The sequence below is a fragment of the Tripterygium wilfordii genome, chromosome 6 (assembly GCF_013401445.1).
Source record: "Tripterygium wilfordii isolate XIE 37 chromosome 6, ASM1340144v1, whole genome shotgun sequence".
Lineage (NCBI taxonomy): Eukaryota > Viridiplantae > Streptophyta > Magnoliopsida > Celastrales > Celastraceae > Tripterygium > Tripterygium wilfordii.
The window spans coordinates 10,809,684-10,827,429 of record NC_052237.1 but is presented as its reverse complement, the minus strand read 5'-3'; the positions used below and the strand labels follow the sequence as shown (position 1 = coordinate 10,827,429).

At 37.5% G+C, this 17,746-nt stretch overlaps 3 protein-coding genes across 4 annotated transcripts; 2 read left to right on the top strand and 1 right to left on the bottom strand.

Moving 5' to 3' along the window:
- The first annotated feature begins 759 nt into the window (after positions 1 to 759).
- Positions 760 to 12,947, top strand: LOC120000234 (5'-3' exoribonuclease 4). Of its 2 annotated transcripts, none has more exons than XM_038848195.1 (22): positions 760 to 1,218; positions 1,663 to 1,765; positions 1,845 to 1,921; positions 2,019 to 2,210; positions 2,373 to 2,492; positions 2,651 to 2,713; positions 2,804 to 2,950; positions 3,052 to 3,216; positions 3,774 to 3,851; positions 5,918 to 6,004; positions 6,813 to 6,893; positions 8,029 to 8,124; positions 8,893 to 8,963; positions 9,371 to 9,499; positions 9,617 to 9,693; positions 9,787 to 9,827; positions 9,942 to 10,016; positions 10,553 to 10,704; positions 10,805 to 10,909; positions 11,034 to 11,109; positions 11,558 to 11,640; positions 11,875 to 12,947. In XM_038848195.1, exons 1-22 carry the CDS (start codon positions 1,012 to 1,014, stop codon positions 12,482 to 12,484), a joined length of 2,835 nt encoding a protein of 944 aa, XP_038704123.1. In that variant the 5' UTR covers positions 760 to 1,011; the 3' UTR covers positions 12,485 to 12,947. The 2 variants fall into 2 exon arrangements, with proteins under 2 accessions (XP_038704123.1, XP_038704124.1); XM_038848196.1 differs by having other exon boundaries at positions 1,046 to 1,183.
- Positions 12,948 to 13,200: 253 nt separating this feature from the next.
- LOC120000235 (rubredoxin) lies at positions 13,201 to 14,137 on the bottom strand. Its single transcript, XM_038848197.1, has one exon. It carries the CDS (start codon positions 13,980 to 13,982, stop codon positions 13,389 to 13,391), a length of 594 nt encoding a protein of 197 aa, XP_038704125.1. The 5' UTR covers positions 13,983 to 14,137; the 3' UTR covers positions 13,201 to 13,388.
- Positions 14,138 to 14,611: 474 nt separating this feature from the next.
- LOC120000976 (probable transcription factor At3g04930) lies at positions 14,612 to 16,335 on the top strand. The gene has a single exon (XM_038849171.1). It carries the CDS (start codon positions 14,782 to 14,784, stop codon positions 16,045 to 16,047), a length of 1,266 nt encoding a protein of 421 aa, XP_038705099.1. The 5' UTR covers positions 14,612 to 14,781; the 3' UTR covers positions 16,048 to 16,335.
- Positions 16,336 to 17,746: the final 1,411 nt, after the last annotated feature.

Here is a 17,746-nt window from a genome sequence, read left to right as displayed (position 1 = left end):
AACAAAATCAACTTTAATGACACAAATTAATTGATAAATTGAAATAGGAAAGAAATTGTTAAATTGGAATTATTCTCTAATGGTTATGCATGATACTTTAACGACGCAAATCAATTGATAAATTGAAATAGGAAAGAAATCGTTAAATTGGAATCATTCTGTAATGGTTATGCATGATTTAATTTGTTCTAATTAAATTAATAATTAATACATGTTATTTGTGTGTTTGTGTATAACTTGAATAAATAAAAAGTAATATTTTCCATTAATCCACGTGGCAATCATAGAGTTTTCCTAAAAGCTGATGTGGCTACACCAAAATCATTATCTTATTTAGTAATCATACCATGTATATGATTATCTTAATTATATGATTATGATTGTTCAATTGCTTAGCCGTTACTTTTCTTTATTTTACCATTTTTATCACTTTTTATTGTTCCTGATAGTATATGCACATTTAATTGGTGTTTAGCTATTATTTTTCATTATTTTACTTCTTTTTATCACTTTTTATTGTTACTAATAATATTTATACACATTTAATTTGTTATCATTGAAATAACATTGATTTTTCCATAATTAAAGAGAAGCTTTTTATCCCTCTCTTTGTTTTTCTCCACAATTCATGAGCAAGCATCCTTAGCCCTCCATTTTATATATAGAAATTGATGATTGATGATATAGGCTGCTAATAAAATTGTCTCTTAAATGGAACGAAGAACCCTTGTAGATAGTGCAATCCCCTTGTTTATCAAACTCACCAAACAGAGCTCAACCACTTTCCCCCGCCCCCAGCCCCGGCTAAGCAAATCTTGTTTCCAATCAGAGCAAATTTGCCGCCTCCTTTTGAGTCCTTTCACCAGGCGGAGGGCACTTTCGTCCCTATCGTCTACACACTCCCATCAGCAGATCTCGAACCTCACCGCCTCTCTTTCTCTCTCTCTGCAAGTAAAGCCCCTCTCTTTCTTTTCCCTCAGACGGGGCTGAATCGAGCCGCGGCTACGAGCCATGGGTGTTCCGGCGTTCTACAGGTGGCTATCTGACCGTTACCCGCTGTCGATCTCTGATGTGGTCGAAGACGAGCCCAGAGAGGAATCCAGTGGCGTGCTTATACCGGTTGACGTCACTAGACCAAACCCTAACGGGTTTGAATTCGATAATCTCTACCTCGACATGAACGGTATCATCCACCCTTGCTTCCATCCTGAAGGGAGGGTATGTTCCAGTTACTTCTTTGTTTTTGTACCTGTATATGGAATTTATACTTATGTTTAGTTGGGAGTGAGTTAGTGGACGAATGCGTGATCAAAGCTGTATGAGCTGATTCTGTAAGCATTTCAATTAGGACAAGCAATGTCAGACTAAGCCCTAGAGTAATTTATGTTGGAATTCTGATTTCTCCAGTTCTCAAGCATTTCGTTGTGTTCACAAGTCCTCATCACCTCATGTTAGTGTTTATATCGCTGCTGCCTCGAGTCATTGTCTGACACCTCGTTTGGGTCAAGACATGATATATATCTTGCAAGCTGAAAAAAAGTGTATTTTTTTTTGCACTTTAGACGTGGATATGAGCTAGAAGCTATTTATACTAGATAAACTGCCTGTGATCGCTCTCATTACCTGGTTTTCCTGATGGCACGGTGCTTCTTTTTCTTGCAGCCTGCTCCTGTCACTTATGATGATGTATTCAAATCAATATTTGATTATATTGACCATCTGTTCTCTTTAGTTCGCCCAAGAAAGCTTCTTTTCATGGCAATTGGTAAATTTTATTCAAGTATTTTTACTTTTCATATATTTCGTTCAGTAGAAGTAGATTTTTTCATGCATGATTTTTGTAGATGGAGTTGCCCCTAGAGCTAAAATGAATCAGCAACGAACACGACGCTTTAGAGCTGCAAAAGATGCTGCTGAGGCTGTAAGACTTCTTTTTCTTCATGATTTCTCATCTGGTCTTAATATTTTCCTAATGTTCAAAGTATTTGAAATTTTTTTTCCTCCTTTGGATTTGTTAGGAAGCTGAAGAAGAAAGATTGAGGAAAGAATTTGAAGAAGAAGGGACAAACTTGCTTCCTAAACAGAAAACTGAAACATCTGATTCTAATGTGATCACTCCTGGCACACAGTTTATGGCAGTGCTTTCAGTTGCACTTCAATATCTTATACAAACTAGGTTGAACCACAGTCCAGGCTGGCAGTACACAAAGGTGTGATTGTTGTTATACCATATAGCCTTGTCGATACTTTTCCTTCAAGACTGGCTGATTCCTTGTTATTCATTTCTCTAATTTTTCCTGTAAACTTTCGAGTTCTGGATAATTTTTGTCTCTAAATTTATTTATTGGGATGCATTGGGTAATTATTTGAAGGTTATCCTTTCTGATGCAAACGTTCCTGGTGAGGGAGAACACAAAATTATGTCATACATAAGATTACAACGTAATCTTCCTGGTTTTAATCCAAACACTAGACATTGTCTCTATGGCCTGGTGAGCTTTTTTATTTTTGGCCTTTAATACTCATATTCTTATGGCCTTTCTATTGTTATTTTAACTTGATTGGGCCTTGTACCTAGGAGATTCTGTTTTATGTTTCCTTCTATTAAATTTTTTCTTTTTCAGTAAAGAATTTGCTTTATCATGATTAGGATGCAGATTTGATTATGTTGGCTTTAGCAACACACGAGGTCCACTTTTCAATATTGAGAGAGGTTGGTTGCTCATGACTGGAGAGTGCTGATCACTATTCTAACGTATTCATTGTAAATCTCCAGAATAATATGCCTTCATTTGTACAATAGGTCATTACGCCTCCTGGGCAACAGGAAAAATGCTTTTACTGTGGTCAAGTGGGTCATCTCGCAGCCGATTGTCGTGGTAAGCTGGAAGACTATGGTGAAGATTTGAATGCCATAGATGCTCCTCCTATATATAAGAAGAAATATCAGGTAAGCATTTGGGATGATTCTTGTAATAGTTCTGTTCATTTTACTATATTTTGTGAATCTGTGTAAATTACTTTTTCTAATACAATTCTTTTTTTGGCCAGTTCCTTAACATCTGGGTGTTGCGGGAATATTTACAATATGATTTGGATATCCCTAATCCCCCAGTTCTCATCGACTTTGAGCGAATAGTGGATGATTTTGTGTTTCTATGTTTCTTTGTTGGTAATGACTTCCTTCCACATATGCCAACACTGGAAATCAGAGAGGTAAGTAAGTAATAGGAAATCTGCTCTAGCAATTTACTTTTCACGAATTAAAATGCTGAGGCATGCTTTTTTATTCTTAGATATAGAATCACAACTTTCGATAAATATTTTGGTGATACTTTTCTTTGCTTTTCATTAGAAAGAAGTTATGATTTGTTCAATAATAATATTTTAGCATCTCTGTTTAATCCATCTACCTCTTTTTTCCTGTCCTTATTCTCTTTACATGCCTTTCTTTTTGTTGATTAGTCCTGAGGTCATACTCTTAATGTTTTGAGGGAGTGGTAAATCGACCTTGCACCTTGTTCAAATGTAAGGAGTTGGCTAACACCAGGTCACAAGCTATTTTTTTTATAAAAAAACTGTTCATTTTTATTTTCCTTTTTTTTTTGGATAAATTGTGGGGGTAAACTTATTAGTTATTAATTTTTTACAGAAAGGGGGAATTGAACCTCGCACCTAGTGAAAATTGTAAGGAGTACGCCACCATTAGGGCAACTCTTGCTCCTTGTTTAGATTATGTGGTCATACTGATTGTAAATTTGTGTACTGTTCAGGGTGCCATAAATTTACTGATGCATATCTATAGAAGGGAATTTGCTTCCATGGGTGGCTATCTTACAGATGCGGGTGAGGTAAATTTTCTTTTAGACAATATGCGATGCGCCTATGCCTTTGTCCTTCTGTGTGTTATGTGTAAATCTGTAGATCATATCTTGAGCTTTATACTTTATCTGAATTGTTATTGGCTCACGTGCACGTATCTTTTAAATTCTTCTTTGTTTTCTTTTAGTCAATATTAATAATTGGATTAGGCACCAAAGTAGATATGAAGTAGTGAAACTAATGCCATCATCTTCATCAGCATTGTTAAAGCCTTTGTCCAAAATGATTTGGTCCAACTTTTCATTAGATTATTTTTAAGTAGCAATAAATGAAGTCCTCTTGTAGATGGTTTGTATTTTGATCATATTGGTAGGGTTCGAGATTTGAATGACATTCGTAACGCCGTGAAGCAATGGCGAGATAATCTGTGAGCTGTGATGTCTTTAAGAATATTAGAGAAAGTTAAAAGAAGACCGTCTAAAGATGACTATGGACTTTCGCGAATGAGGTGAATTTTTGGTGCTACCAAGTAGCAACATCAAGAACTATGAGCCTGTTAGCTTGGTGGAGCAGCTTCCAAGTGACTTATGAAGTCTTATGCAAGGGGGGAATGCCCTTCCAAAATGTCGGTTGATGAGAGGAATATTGCTAACGAGGACTCTCGATGGAAAAGGAATGCCAATGACATTTACTAGTTATTGAAGATGGAAAGGGTTTCTGTAAATCAATTGGAAGCTTTGCTATCACTTACTGAACAAGATGTGGTTTAGGCTTTGCATTGTTCATGGATCAAAAATGCTTTTGATATCCTCTCTTTTCAATAGGTTTTTTTTTTTTTTCCTTTCTTTCTTTCAGATTTGGTTTTATCCAAATTTTATAGGCTGTTTGACAAACAAACTGAACCTGACCGTAGTAATACCTGGCCCATGTATTATTTTAATTTTTATTTTATATTGTGCTACTCAAAGGTAAAAGACAAAAGGTACACAACTTCGCGCGTGAGGCTCTTGTGATGGACACAGGGTCAAGGAAAAACGACATGTTCGCAACCTAGGCAGCACCGAATTGGATGCGGCGACACGGAATGTGGGTGCGGGGATACTGGGATTCGTAAATTCTCAAAGAATCTAGGATGCGGGGCCGGGGGGACTCGGCATATAAAAAATATGTTCTTTATATATTAATCAAAAGAGTTTTATTGATAAATAATTGTTATGTATTCACTATCGAGTATTAGAGGGAGAAGAATTGTTGTACTGCCAAAAAAAAGTGAAGGACTCCGTAGGGTTCCACTGAATTGCGGCAGAACAATAAAAAGTTAATAGAGGATGCCTAGGTTTAATTGACTTTGTAGTTTGGAGTTTAGTTAACTTTGGAGTTTGGAGCAATACAATTTGTATTCTTTTGAAAGTGTAGTGGCATGAAAACCCCCACTATTGATTGTCTCCTTTGAAAACTCATGTTCTAAAACTGTGTGCCTTTTAACCTTCCTCTCTTTTGTTTTTTTATTTTTATTTTAGAGAAATTCCTTTAAACTTCTCTCTCCCCTTTTCTCTCTTATGTTATTTTCCCCTTCTCTCTTCTGTTAAGCGGGATTGCCACGTCCCATACGCATTTCGCTGAGTCAATGCCGCTCCCCTGTCCCCGCCGCACTCAGTGTGGGTGCGAGACCCAATTTGACGTGTCAGTGCTGCCTCGTTCGCAACTTTATCTCGTATTAATGTGGAGAGACTATTTTCAGGATTTGAACCCATAACCTCTAGGTTTATGTGAGACAACCTTATCACCAACCATAGTTGTCAAAGTTGTTGACGCAGGGTCAGGAATCCTTATTAGAGTATGATTTCTTTTAAATTGGGTTTTGTAGGAAACTAGGGAATCCTTATTAATAAGAGGATTTCCTTTAATCAAATTTCAGGGATGGCAATCACTATGACCCTAAATTAAATCATAATTTAGAAATTTTTTTTTCCTTCTTACAACAATCTTGAGCCATTTCTTTTGCTTATATATCCATTTCTTATAGCAGATGAGGATAGACTAGAGTTATTGTTATGAGAATGAATACTAATAGATATATTTTTTGCTTGTTCAGGTTATGTTAGACAGAGTAGAGCATTTTGTGCAGTCTGTCGCTGTTAATGAAGATCAAATCTTTCAGAAGAGGACTCGTATACAGCAGGTATTTCACTTTCTACTTATTTATTTAGGGTTAGTTTTGATCATCACCGATGGGATTGTAAAAAGCTCATAAATCAGAATTGTGTATTTACATTTTATTATTATCATCTTGTTCTATGTGCCTTCTGCTTGTAATTTATACCCAGGTAAAAACAGAGAAGTTTTTCACCTTACACTATATGATGCACGCTGATTGTGTTGCTTTGTGCTTAATTAATGTTCCAATTTTTGCCCATGCATATATATGTTTCTAAAAGTTAGTAGTTGGTATTCTGCGAAAGATCAAATGTTGAATGTAATTTAGTCATATATCTTAGTCACTGTCATCAACCACTAAATCCGTAATTAAATGTTGCAGGATAGATTATCTGAATGTTCAAAGAATGGGTGTGGGTACATTGTGGTGTCTCTCAGCCTGGTTAAATGGCTTAGATGGATGGCTGTAGTTTTTCCCATAGGAAGATTATAAGACTTTGTTCAGATGAATTCAATTCCTTCTTTTGAGACGTATTTGGATTTTTTTTTTTGAATTATAATTTGATGATACTCCCACCGTCCCATGTTTTATGGGTGATGGTTGTTTTGTTATGTGGTAGTGGTGGGGGGTTGGGGTTCGAGCCTTGTATCAGTTTCTTTTCTTCTTCTTCTTTTCTTTTCTCTCTCTCTCTCTCTCTCTCTCTCTCTCTCTCTCTCTCTCGCCATTTTGGATGTGCGAGCCATACTATGAAGTGCAGCTTTGCATCTTTGTTGTTTGCAAATTTTCTTGTTTTCTGGAAAATTTTTGATGCTATGCGTGGGTGCATTTTCAGTCTTGGGAAAATAATGAAGAAATGAGAACGAAGGCGAGAAGGGAGTCCTCTGAAGAGCCACAGGCACCAGTCACTGACAAGGTCTTTGTTTTCCTATTATTGTAAAATATTAGCAATTACACTGCTGTTTTCTGAATTTCCTAGATGTAGTTGGAGTTGTATGGTGCATATACTAATTGAAGTAGTAATCATACAATTGTTAGCCCTTGACGGTAGTCTTGATCATCCGTTATCTGCTAGCTTTTCTTCTGTCTCTCATGATTATCGAAGGTTTTAGAATCCTATCCACATTCTACAATTTGTTTTTTTTGTATTAGAAGGAAAGATAGAACTCTTGTGCTAGTTACTTCTTAATCAAATCAAATTATTCAGAGCAATCAAATTGAAATTCCTTAAGGAGATCTTGATGTGCTTGCCTGCTTTCATTGATTTTTTTTTGTCAAATCATGTTTATTAACTTCTTTTTGATTTTGGCCTAGTTAAGAAGCTCTACCTTATCCATAACTTGTTCATAATTGTAGATTTTGGTTATGACTTATGAGAATATATCTATTTGTTCATGGGTTAGAAGGGAGGAGACTGAAACTGGTAATTTTATTGTTCTTTTCATTCGGTGAAGTCTCACTATCTGGACAGCTTTGCTCAATCTCCAGAGATCATATCCAAGTCCTATCTTATTGCTGACTGCTGGTCTCTGCCAAGTACACTTCATCTGTATTTTAGCAAAATTTCTTTGATTTTCTGATATTATTCAGTTTCTTTCCATCCCAAAATCTTTCAAGATAATCGCGCTATCTTAATGTCATCAGAATCGATTTTTTATTGCATTGTCGACATTGGATTTTTAAAATCTTTCAAATATTCGTGTTATCTTTAATGTTGTAAGATGGTTGTTTGTTTTATCAAAAAGAATTGAGGGTTATCTTTGCTGGTTTAGGATGCTCTGGGCTGATTGTTGTCCTTCTCTGGGAATATTTTTGAGCATTTGAATCTTGCTCCCTTGTAATTTCTGTTGGGTTGCATCCCCTTGGTGCTTGAATAAATTTCTTTTCCAATCAAAAAAAAGAAAGAAAGATATTTTTGTGTTTGTGGTTCCCAAAAGACAGTGGGACGTACCGAGGATAGGGTTAGCCCATTTGAAATGTATAACACGAAAACTTCTTAGTAACTGTAATCGAGGAACTAATAGTTGGATTATACTTTTCTTTTTTATCAGGTCAAACTAGGGGAGCCTGGTTACAAAGAAAGGTATTATGCTGAGAAATTTGAGACATCAAATCCTGAGGAGATTGATAGAGTTAGAAAAGATGTGGTAAGTTTCAGTTCCATCTCTATATGTTGACTTTAAATGAAAACCGATAGTGATTTCAAGTAGTTCTTGTAATTTATTCTATCCTGTGCATTGATTTACCCATTGTTTTACTTTCTTACTGTTTAGTAATTGGTATCAATTACTGCTATATTCATAGTAACAGTATAAGTAGATTAACCGTCCTTTTATAATAAAAGTGTATTTAACTGAATAAAATGCATCATGCAGCTGATAAATTGAGCAAGAGAAAAGGCAGCATTTATCACTTGCATTTTGCCGAAACATTAAAAAGCTTGGAAAAGGTTTATGTTCTTGTATTTGTGTTAATTAGTCTCTTTCCAGTGCTAAAAGTTTTCGTATTTTTCCCCTCCGGAAAATGTGATGATGTTATTTACTTCATAAATGTTTCTTGAAGTCCAAACATTTTGGTACCATGTAAATAGTTCATTCTTGTGAATGTTTCTCGCCCCAGATTGTCTCCGTTGTCTTGATAAATGAAATTTCCATTCTTTTTCCCCTCCGGAAAATGTGATGATGTTATTTACAATTGAACATGTGGCCCAGTAGTAGAGTTTAGTTGTGCAATCTAGAGATTATATGTTCAATTCTTGGAAAGAGCCACTCCACATATTATGTGAGGGTAAGGTCAGTGTACATCTTACTTGTCCCTGACCTTGTCCATTGTGGGAGCCTTGTGCTTGGGAGTTGTTTACCTAAACAGAGCAAAATTTTCCTGTTAAAGCAAACAAATGTGCATTACTTTTGCAGGTGTTGAAATATGTTGAAGGTTTATGCTGGGTGTGCCGCTACTACTACCAAGGTGTTTGTTCTTGGCAATGGTCAGTTTATTTTAATTCAAATCATAAAACCTAATGCTTCTTCGTACATACCACGCCCTATCTCATTCAGTAAAATGCATGTGATTGAATTCCAAGCATATCTGCAAATGCGTGAAGATTTTTTGATTTTTTAGTTATATTTGTCAAGAACTTTCAAAATTGATGGGGATTGATGTTGGAGAGTAAATAGCATTTCTCCTTGAAGTGTTGAAACAAAACTATCAAGTATTAATTATCGATTGGAATTTTTAATATGTTGTGGGCACTAGTTTTTAGTATGATACGTGGTTCATATTGACATGGTGTACTGTGGTCAATGCCATAGTTGAGGCTTTATAAACAATTTTCTGGGATATACAAATTCATTTTCTTCCTTTCTTGAAAAATTTATCTTGTTACTATCTCAGGTTTTACCCGTATCATTATGCTCCATTCGCTTCAGATATTAAAGATCTAGATGATGTCGAAATAACATTTTTTCTTGGAGAGCCATTTAAACCATTCGATCAGCTTATGGGAACCCTACCAGCTGCAAGGTCTCTTTGTCTCTTTCTGGACACTATTTTTTCAATTTAGTCAAACCGGAAATACTTTTCTCTTATTGTTGTCTGCTTGACTCTTTGATTGGAAGGTTTCTTTATTTCATTTTGCAGTTCTAGTGCTTTGCCAGAAACATACAGAAAATTGATGACTGATCCATCATCGCGGGTTCATAAATTTTATCCTTCTGGTAAGGTTGTTTGATTGTTAATAAATTGTTTTGGGAGATCAATTTCCCCTATCCATGATTATCCACCTTTTTTTTTTTCCCCTTTTCTGGCAGAGTTTGACATTGACATGAATGGAAAACGCTTTGCTTGGCAGGTGCATTGTCTTTTTGTTTTGTGATATAAATAACTTGATCTATCTTCATATCTTTTACGTAGAAGCAAAAGCAATGACAGTTTTATTATACACTATTTCTTAATGTTTTGACAGGGTGTAGCCAAATTGCCTTTCATCGAGGAAAGGAAGTTGCTTGCTGTAACAAAGAAGCTTGAGGACACTTTAACGGTCTGAATCATGTTATGCTAACCTGCATGCATAAATTTCTTAGTTATTTCAATTATAATTCATTAGTATCACAGCCCCTTTAGTCGTTGTTGGTGCATTGGTGAAAATTAACACTAATTTATTTTGGAAGTTTACAATAAGTAGATTTTCCAGCCGAGTTAGAAAATGAAATTTACCATTTGTTTCTCTGACTTCTGAGTTAAGAGAATAATTTGGGATGCATTTATCATTCTACTTTGATAGGTTTGACAAAATCTTGTTAAATTATTAGTCCCATGCGTCTTATGTGGAAAATGGGTTGTAGGCCGGTCAAGAAGGAAATAAATTATTAGTCCCATGCATCTTTTGTTATCTATTCCTTGGATATTTATATTCAAATCATTTTCTTTGTTCTAGATGGCATCGACTTCGATCTTAAAACTTCTTCTCACTGAGATTGTTTAGACCTTAAAAAAAGCAATAAACTGGCTTTTTCTACCCACCAATTTTTCAGTGTTTCGGAAGCCTAATTATATTAATGCATTTGGAATTTGTAGGAGGAAGAGCGGGTTCGGAATAGTGTGATGCTTGACTTGTTGTACGTCAATCCAATGCATCCTTTGGCTGCAGAAATTCTCTCTTACTATCAGCTTTACTATCAATTACCGCCACATGAAAGAGATGCTTGGAAAATCAACCCGAATATTAGGTTGGTTTATCTCTTGTCAATGATTACATTTTTCTAATTATTTCATATTTGGTATGTAGATTACCACTGCTTTCTTCATCTGGTTCCTAAATTTGCGCAGTGGTGGAATGAATGGTTGTCTTTGGTTGTGTGAACGCAATGCATATAGAAATGTCGTGCCTTCTCCTGTCAATGGATTGCCGGACTTGGAGTACAACCAAGTTTTGTAAGTTGTGGTTCTGCTATTGTTGTTTTTGAGAAGCTGATGGATCCTTCATCGCATGCCTGTACTTGTGCATTTTTCTTTCGCCTTTAAATTAACTGTTTTGTTTAAACTACATTATTCACAGAAACGTTACGTACCTCAATCCTAGAAATCACAGACACATTCCAGAACCTCCCAGTGGTGTCATCATGCCTGAAAAGGTATTCGTACCCTTAGTTTCCCTTTGAATGGTGGTTCTATCCATCATTTACTAGTACAAAACTCAAGGACAAGTTTGTTTTCATGATGCTTCTTCGAATCAGTTTTTGAAAGGCTATGAATTAGTATTGTGGTGGCTTGGCAGTGGAATTTTTGTATTAAAAGATCCCCCTTTTTTAATATATCCATGTACTTGGAAGCAGATTCTGAAACATGCAACTTGATGCATGCCTTTGATAAATTGATTGTTCTGGGATAGAATTACTGGTGTGGATCTGATTGCTTGTTCAACGTTGAAGATAGGATTTTTTTTTGTTACAGTTTTTTCTTTTTCTTTGGTTGGGATTGGGTTTTTATAATTTGTTAGGCATAAGTAATGATGATGTCATTAGGTAATCTGGTCAATTAGCGTTCATGGTTTGCTTATAGTAATTTAATACACTATTCCAGGTGCTAAGACCCATAGACATAAAACCATTCCCTGCATTATGGCATGAAGATAATGGTGGCCGACGCCAGCAAGGTAGAGAAAGGTATGGATAACTCGCTTTTGTTTTGTGGTGGTGGTATATATAACCTCTTTGTTCTTCAGGGCGGCATCCCCTTTTTGTGCCTTTCTTACTAGAATTCATTTTTTTTTTCATTCAACAACATATCTAGGCTCCATTTTTGTCATAAATTATAGAGTTATAGATTTCACAAAGAATCTCTACCGTTGCATGTTATATTGATGGAGTAACGACTTCTTCCTGTGTCTTGTTCCTCAGGCCACAAGTAACTGGAGGTATGGCTCTCCCACTATTGGGGGATGCTGCTCATCGTCTGGTTAGGAATTCACTCGGTGTAAAAACCAAGAGTACATCTAATGGAATTCCAGCACAACCACCATACCATAATAACACATCCAACTATGTGGTCAACAGACCTAGACCGGCTGGACCCTCTGGGTATGAAAGGGGCCCAAATTCTTCTTATTATGCTAACCCTCAGAGCATCACTAGCTCTAGATATCCTTACTCATCGAGTAGCCCGCTAGACAACAGACGTAACTTTCGGGCACAGGATAGATTACAATACCAAGATCAATATCGTGACTTGAGGACTGAGATATCTGCTTTGACGGTAGAATGTCTCAGAAGCAGGGCACCTGCTGCGATGCCCCCAAGGATGCCTCATTCCGGACACTTACCAAACATACAGCAGCCGTTTGCACAGGACATTGGTCCACTTCCATCACCGCCTGCCAAATGGATCAACAAAGCAACTAGTGGCAGTGCCTCGTCAAGTGGAGCTTATGAGAAACAAGTGAAGAAGGTTTATCAAGTCAAGACACAGGTACCCCAAGAAGCCAGCAGTGACCGTTACCCGGTAAATTGAATGCATGCTCATATTTTCAACCTGAGATGAACTGGCATGGCATTGTTGAGCCCCCAGTTTTTGAGAGTGATACCTTATGCGGTTACTGTGGTTACCGTCCCGAAAACCTAGGGAAAAAGAAGAGCACCATTCTCTATGTTCTTTCTGAGCCATCAAAAGGTTCATGCACAATGACCATTGAAGATTCTCGGTTTGAAGTGGCTGGAGGTTTTTATTCTGGAGCTACTTTTACAAATTATTGCACTGATTGTACAACAGGCATGTCAATTGACAATAGGTTTACATAGACAGACAGACAGGGTCGTGTAATTCTTTGTATATGTTTTCATAGGTGGACGGATCAGCTAATAAGTAGCTGACCGGTGTTGCATGGGGGAACATGCAATTGAAAGCAATGTTGCTTGTATCATTTAGCTTTTAACCCTTGCTATTCCATGTTTATTTATCATGAGCTTTTACAGCCTCTCTTAACTGTTGTCATGTTCTAGAATTAAGGCGGGCGGATGATGCTAAGGTCAGGTGTGGGCCTATCCATTTCCGGGGAGGGATTTGACCCAGTTTTTTTCTATCGTTGATGTGGTGTGTAATGCTTGAAATTTCTGCCCACTGTTAGGCTGGGTGGTTTCTCAGTCACAAAAAAAAAAAGGATCAAGTTTAGCTGGTCTCAAAATGATCACAATTTCTGTAGCTATGACCTTGCATTCAGGAATTGGACATGAACGGAAAAACCAAGCGTATTCTATATCTGATATGAGTTCTCTTAGTAGATGCAGAGGCCAATATATAGAAAAACATCATAAATTGCACATATACCTTAGCAAAAAAGCTACTGAATTCTAGAGTAGCTACGCAATCAAGTCCCCCTTCACATGCATTAGATAATCCACAAACACGCACACAACCACTATTGCAAGAAGTAGCCAGACAAGAATAACCCAAAGAAGAGGAGCAAGCTTCCATATATCAACACAGCTTTCTGCCCAGAAGTCATTGCATTGGTACCAAAACCAAACTGTTGGTTCTGTGCAAACCCAGCAATCTCCACACTCTTGCTCTGAAAGAAATTCTTTGCAGCCCCACAAGTAGGACACCTCCAATCCTCAGGTAACTTGTCAAATTGAAATCCTGGAGGTATAGGATAAGATGGGTCACCAACTGCTTCGTCATATTTGTAGCCACAAGACCTGCACTCATAGATTCCAGTGTTCAACACTGCAAATTTCTCTTCTAATCTGCGCTTGTCAAACTTGTCTGCTTGGTTTTGGTCAGAAACTTCTTGGGCTGGATTGGATTGGTCTGATGTGGGTTTGTCTTCTTTGGAGACATCAATGGAAAGAAGAGTGAAATGGGATTTGAGAGGTCGTTTATGGAGGTAGATGGAGGGGAATTTGGGTAAAAGAGGAGATTGGGCAAGATGGGTTTTGAATTGTTTGTGAGGAGGAGAAGGTTGGGTTATACTGAAAGAGAAGGTGGGTCCTGTGGTTGCACAACCAGCCATTGCAGGTGGTGTGTGAGATTGTGTGTGTGTGTGTGTGTTTGTTGAGTATATCTGGTTATGATGGCAGGGTGAAGGAGAAATGAAAGGTATCCATGGAAGAGTAATGGCATATGCTGCTAGACTGGAAGGAGTTTGGATAAGGTTTGCGACCTTACTGGGTCAGAAGTTTAGCCTGCTAATGGACTGGACTTTGTCTTTGTTATGGCCCATTGAAAGCCCAATATTCATTTGAAGGACCTAATTAGTAATTGGCTAATTGTGATCCAATCTTCTCGCTCAAATTTGCAATTAGAGGTGGCAAAACTATGTTCGGTTTGAACGATCAAATTTGTCGGATTTGGATTGAATCAAATTTGAATATAAGTTAAACATCCGAAATCTGGATCCAAATAATTTTTTTTTGTTCAATTTAATACCAGGTCGGGTCCAAACATAGAAAGCTAGTTTGATTTATTTATTGGAAACTTCATCCAAATTAGATTATTGTTTAATTTATTTATCCGAATTTAAATCAATCCAAATTTAATCAATAAAAAATGTGTTGGAAATCTAATCCAAATTAGGGTTGGAATATATGTAAAAATTTCATAAAGACGCGTAACTTGTCCGACTCAAAACCGACCTGGAATCGATTTTTTGCGAACCCTTTGCAATGGTTAGCGAAAATCGTCCTATGGGTAAAAGGAACGTGCGTGAGAGCCATCGATTCGACCAATACCAAGTACAACACGCCAATCTCAACGACGTTGAATCCTCGTGACTTCTCTCTCTCCGCCTAACACACCCAGTACGCCCTCTCATGGCATCAGAGCAGGACGACAGCGTTTTCCCCGAAGAGGACCTTGACGACGACGACGATCAGTCTCAGGACGAGGACGATCTCGACAACGACGACGTTTTAGTTGAAGAGGAAGAAGACGAAGAAGAAGACGACCTTAACTTTCCTTCTCCTTCCACTTCATTCGCCACCGCCACAGTCGCTACTGCCGCTTCCAGTATCCCGATCGCAACGATCAACTCCTCCACCCCTTCTGTGACCGTTGCTGTTCCTCTCTCTTCCGTTATGCCCGGTGATGCTGATGGCGACGACTTTCCGACCGCCATCGTCAACCAATCTGAGCCCGATCCAAAGCGACAACGCGTGGGTGAAACGGTAGTTGTTCAAAATGATATCAAGAAACCGCAGCCGCTGCCGCAAATGGATGATTCCAGACGCCTGTTTCAACGGTTGTGGACGGACGAGGACGAGATCGAGCTCCTTCAAGGGTTCTTGGAATACACCTCACAGCGCGGAGTCAACGCTCATCATCATGATACGACGCTGTTTTATGACCAGATCAAGTCGAAGCTCCAGCTCGATTTCAACAAGAATCAGCTGGTAGAGAAACTGCGACGTCTGAAGAAGAAGTACCGCAACGTGCTTAACAAGATCAGTTCAGGGAAAGAGTTCTCCTTCAAGAGTCCTCACGATCATGCAACCTTTGAGATATCGCGCAAGATCTGGAGCAAAGATAATTCTGCGTTGGATGACGATGAGGGGAACCCTAACGCCAATCAGGTTGATGTCGAGGTGAAAACAGAGGATTTTGTTGACCGGAAGGCAACGCCCAAGTCTAGAAAGCGGTCCCGGCCAAAATCAAGCGGTGGCGCAAAGGTTGATGATAGCCGGGCTGTGAATGACGAGTTTGTGTCAAATAATTACAATAGCAACAATACTAACAATAATAATGCTAATAACAATGCGAATGCATTGAGTTTGATTGAGGAGACAGTCAAGAGCTGCTTGTCACCATTGCTTAAGGAGCTCTTGAATGGTGCAATGGGGTTGGGAGGACCCTTTGTAGGGGCAGGGAGGGGATTGGGGGCTTTGGCTATGAATACAATGCCATTGAGCTTTGGTGGGCAGGTGAGTTTTGGTGGGCAGGTGAGTTTTGGAGGTGAAGTGATGGATGAGAAGTGGAGGAAACTGCAGATAATGGAGTTGGAGGTTTATTCAAAGCGCTTGGAGTTGGTTCAAGACCAGATTAGGGCAGCTCTTGAGGAGTTGAGATCTGCAGGAGGATGATTACAATGGGATTTTAGAGTAAGTGACAAAAGGTTTTTCTTTCTTCCTTTTTTTTTTGTTGGTAGAGGCAACATTTACATTTTGGGTTTATCCTTGTTATTTGGGGTTTCCTATTTATCTGATTTATGGGTTGTTGAATAATGACTTTTAGAATTGTTTAGTCTCTGGTAGTGTGTTCAGGTTTCATGATATGTGTAGATACTAGCTTGATATACATAAAGCGAAATGACTGTGTAATAAAGACGCAGCTGACTGATGAATACAAGCTTTCACTTTCTTCTTAATTTATACAAGCTTTTATTCTCTTATTAATTTCTGCTGTTTCGCTGTAGTTACTCTCAATACTCGTATGATGCATTGGTGTGAAGAGATACCTTTTCTGCATTGTCTGAAGAGTTAGTTTTTTTGTCTGTTCTTTCTAATTGTCTTAATTACTGTCATATTTTTGTGAAATACATGTTTAGCTGAGATGGCGGATTTGAGGGGAGAAATGACCCCTTATTTCTTCTAGGTTTCAGTCTGTTTATTGACAGGTTGGTCTTTAGAAGTTCCATTTCGCAATAGACAAATTGATTCCAGTAAATTTTGCTTTTGGCCCAAAAAGGTTAGTAGAATGCGGCAAATGAAAATAGACCGTTAAGTTAAATTCTGATATACTAAACATTGTACTTGTGTTATATTCCGAGTCTAAGTCTCTCGGATTTGTGCCAATTTGAGATTAAGTTATCTACAATCCTAGAAGAGTTTCTTTGCGGGCCTTTTGAAGTGAGTGATATCCTTTTGATATTTTGTGGGGCTTTTATTGATATGTTACTGATAAAAAGGTAAATTTATAAAATCCTAATTCCTAGGAAATCTTTATATCATGTGTTATCAGTACTTAACTTTGTTTTTGTTCTTTTTCTAATTATCTCAGCCAACAAGCAAGTTTTTTCATATCTTCAATTCGTGTTATATAAATTCTAATGGGACTTTGAATAGGTGTCAATTTTCCGGTAAAGTTAAGCCTTTAATGGCAGTTATTTGGGATATAAAGGTCATGGGCTGCTGCTGCTGCCTGAGTTGGATTTTGTGGCAAGATAAAAGAGATGTTTGAATCAAAGAACTGCTGGAATATTGATTCCGACAGTTTAACTAGAAATGCTCGTGGCTTATGTCTTAGCTTGTGCATATAACTACTGCGTTAGAGTATGGAAGTTAATGAAGTTTTTTCTGAAGTTGCCAAAATTATAGATTCATTGCATTGATCATGTAGCATTGTTTTGATTCTTAGTTTATGCTGTTTGTCATTTGGTTGTTAGCAGCTTAGTACCATTTTTAGTACAGTGATCTATGAACCTACAAGGCAAGGAAGTCATTTAAGATATACAGAGTATGACTGGAAAAGAGAATCTGTTTCTTATTGGAAAGCAGTTTAATAAACTGAGTAGTGGTTGTAAGGTGATTTGGTTGTAGCAGGAGTTCTGGCACTTGCATTGCTTACCATATCAATTATAGACGCAGTTTCAGAAAATTTTGGATCAGTTATGGGATGCTGTTCCTTTTTGTACAAGGTAAATATATTATCATCTGAACTTACTGTCCATCATAGAAAAGTGGGAAATTTCTCCAAATGACCTCATCCACTAACAAAACTGTAAAAATAACCTGGTTTGTTAAAAACAACAAAAATGACCTCCTTTTAATTTTTAAAATCAAA